This window comes from Vanessa cardui, chromosome 6 (assembly GCF_905220365.1).
Source record: "Vanessa cardui chromosome 6, ilVanCard2.1, whole genome shotgun sequence".
NCBI lineage: Eukaryota > Metazoa > Arthropoda > Insecta > Lepidoptera > Nymphalidae > Vanessa > Vanessa cardui.
In genome coordinates, this window is record NC_061128.1 from 7594645 (window position 1) to 7598243 (window position 3599).

The window sequence follows — 3599 nt, forward strand, 5'->3', positions numbered from 1 at the left end:
CATAGTTGTCTTAAGAACAATAATTATTGTAACATTCCTTATTTAAAAAAAGAACGTATCTTTTTGTAACTATATAGAATTTAATACACGAATAGAAACTTAAATATTAGTATATTTTTTGCATAATTATTTGTCTTTCAATTTGACATAGTTGTTTGTAAAGGTATCTTAATAACAGAACATTATTCAAAAAAAAGATGAGAAAGAATCGTATTAAAAAGATGTGTAAATATCTCGCAAGCGCATGAATAGGTAAGCTCTCACATAATATTGTCGAATTACTCTGACGCAGCGTATGGTGCAATACCACCCAACGGTGGAGGCGGCAAGGTGACCACCGTATATATACCGATAACACTCTTAGATCAACATTGTCTATTGCATTCATCAATTTAGTACAACATGAAAGCCTTCGTAAGTGTAATAGTGTTTTAAAAAAAAAGTGACGTTAAAAATAGTATTGTTGAAAATAATATTGGATCAATAAATTTCAATAAATAAATAAAATATTATTTTATTAAAACTTTTTTTAAGGACTGTGCGAGTGAATTCGGAGTGTAAAAGTTGGGTTATATATCTCGTTTACACTTTTTAATGTATTTTGTGTGTGTTTCAGATCATCCTTTCTCTTGTGGCTGTCGCCCTCGCCGCCCCTCAGGGTAAGGACGAGCCGATCCCGATCCTTCGTCAAGACAGCGACATTTCACCTGACGGTAGCTTCAGATATGCCTTTGAAACCGGAAACGGTATAGCTGCTGAAGCTAACGGTGCTCTCAGAAACATCGGCGCTGAAGAACCAGCCCTGCAGATTCAAGGAAACTTCCAATACCCAAGTGAAGACGGTAGCCCAATTCAGCTGACTTACGTCGCTGATGAGAACGGATACCAACCCCAAGGAAGCATCCTTCCCACCCCACCACCAATCCCAGTTGAAATTCAGCGTGCTTTAGAAATTCTCGCCACAGCCAAACCCCAAACTCAATAAGAAGTAAACTTTTAACTTTAAATTTAAACCTCTAACCTTTTAAATACTCAAAAACCTCTTAAATTTTAAATTACATTGTAATGAATACCGTTGCCGTTGTTTAAACAATTCTACGGTGACGAAGTTTAGACTGATGTTGCTGTTAGTGTCGTGAGGTTGGCACGATGTTGTATTAATTTCTGTATAGACAATTTTTTATTTAATTTAAATAGTTTTATACCAAACAATGCATTTTATTTTAAAAACTCCTTTCACCCACAAGAAACATTCCATAATTACAATTAATAAAAAGAAATTTTTATTTATGTTTATATTAAAAAACTATTTTATAAATAATGTACATCATAATACACATGCACATTTTTATGTCCCAAACATAAAACTTTTAGTTATCAACACAAAAAAATCTAGATATTTTCCTTTACTAATAACATGTAGTTATACATTCAGATAGTTATTATTTACTAATCTGCATTGAGTTTATCTTACTAAAAATGAAAGTATTTTATTTTGAATAGTATGTACCATATTTTTTTCATTATATACTAGGTCTATATACAATCTTAAAATAAATCCATAGCAATATTTAAAACATCATTTACTGCAATGCTCTCATTTGCTTAATACTCTCATAATAAGTAAAACTTATTTTCTTTCAATATACCTATCCGTTTTTATATATTCTGATTATAAAATAAACGCTGATTTATACGCACATTTTTAATGCTAATGATAAGCATTAGATATTAAGATAAGATATTAGTATTACACTCGTTTCGTTTGCGGTCGAAAATTTCCCATTTAATATTTACCCAATTTCGACCAATTTTTAATGCTATCTATTCCAAACATAACTAGTTAAATCGAATACTATATATTTATTTAATTTTTAAATTTAATTTAAAAGATACAACTGCCATGATCAAATGTTAATATTAAGTATATTGATTATAAATAGAAATGACGTGTCGTAATTAACGTTACATACATATGTATGTATGTCATCAGAGTGTATCATATTTAAACAAGAAGTGTTTATTTCAAAGACCTGTGTTATGAGAACGTAGCCTATATTTATAGTAACCCGAGCGACCTCTGGGGAGGTGGTAATAATAGTTGTTGACATTTAACGAAACGAAACTAGTTTTAGAGGCCTGTGGGTGCGAACATCTTCAATACAGCTTCGGCAGCGGTTTTATTGATAAAATTTGGTGATTTATGTCTGGCTGTTTAAACGAAGGTCAACAAGGATGTTTCATAGACTAACATCCGTTTGGATTTACATATCATCGTATACTCTGTTTATAAGAACAGAAATATATATTTTTACCTAGATTATGTAGGAATTGGATTTCATGTACTTTACAATGATGTACCAAAGTAAACTTCAGCTTTTTATGAACTATACATTGCTTTAATTATTAATTAACCTTTTTATCCTTCGTTTCTCTACGCTAAAATAATAGTTTTAGTTGAATTAGCCTAAAGGCAATCATTCCTATTTAAGGGATGTTTCGTCGAAAAATATGTCAGTTTCGTAACATAGCACTAAAATGTCTTATAACGAATAAAGTATAATAAAGTAATACATTTTCCTTTGTAAAGCAGTTTATTCTTTTATTAGTAGTAATAGTCTAGCATAAATACTTAATCATGCCCTACAATTCCTTTCATTATATATTACTTTTATAGGAAACCTACGTCAAATTATCTAATGTATTTATCGAAAAGCGTTAGCAATATTTGAATTGTCTTCGTTGTGAATCTCCAGTCAGATGAATCAGTTTTCAATTACGCAAATATCCCTCTTCTATAAAGGTCGTATCAATATTGGCTATATTTCTTCAGAATCAAATAGTTATACCAATCACAACCGATATTATGTCTACATCAGTGAAGGTTTACTTTTCCGAATCTAATATTGTTAGTTCCTCATTATACCTTTGCGTCTATGATAATGCCAAGGAATTCTGCTATTTTTCAACATCTAAATTAATAAATATTCATTAAAAACAATTATTTATTTCTGGACAAAATACATGGAAGCTATTCAGATGACAAATTTGAGCATTTTTTAAAAATGCGTTCGTCAATTTAATACTAATAAAACGTTTGTCTTTTTTGCTTGTTTTGATATTATTATATTAAAATTAATGAAACATTTATGTATTCAATAAATGTATGTATACATACATTACATATGAACGTATACGTGTATTATAAAAAATTAAGTTATAGTTATACGATAAAAATGTACTTTAAAAGTAATATTAAATACATTAAATAGTTCAATAGCTCAAAAAAAGTATATTCTATACAAATTACTCACTAGCATAAAATTCGTCTACTTAATTTGTGACCAATGGTTTTAGTGAACTGGCTTTTAGACTATAAAGTTAAAAAAAAACTTGTAAAAAGGTTAACCTTATACTTTCATAATTAATATTTTTAATATTACTAGTTTTTATAGTAAATATAGAAAAAAGAAATGTTAAAGTCATTCATTTGATGAATTTCCCTATAAGATAAAAATAATTAACAATATAATAAACTTAAAAACGTATAAACAAATATGTTTGCATTAGTTTCCTATTATAAGGACAAATCCAGATGA

General features: G+C 29.0%; 1 protein-coding gene across 1 annotated transcript; it reads left to right on the top strand.

Annotated features, from left to right (window-relative positions):
- Positions 1-359: 359 nt before the first annotated feature.
- Positions 360-1194, top strand: LOC124530480 (larval cuticle protein LCP-17-like). The gene is made up of 2 exons (XM_047104663.1): positions 360-414; positions 617-1194. Exons 1-2 carry the CDS (start codon positions 403-405, stop codon positions 983-985), a joined length of 381 nt encoding a protein of 126 aa, XP_046960619.1. The 5' UTR covers positions 360-402; the 3' UTR covers positions 986-1194.
- Positions 1195-3599: the final 2405 nt, after the last annotated feature.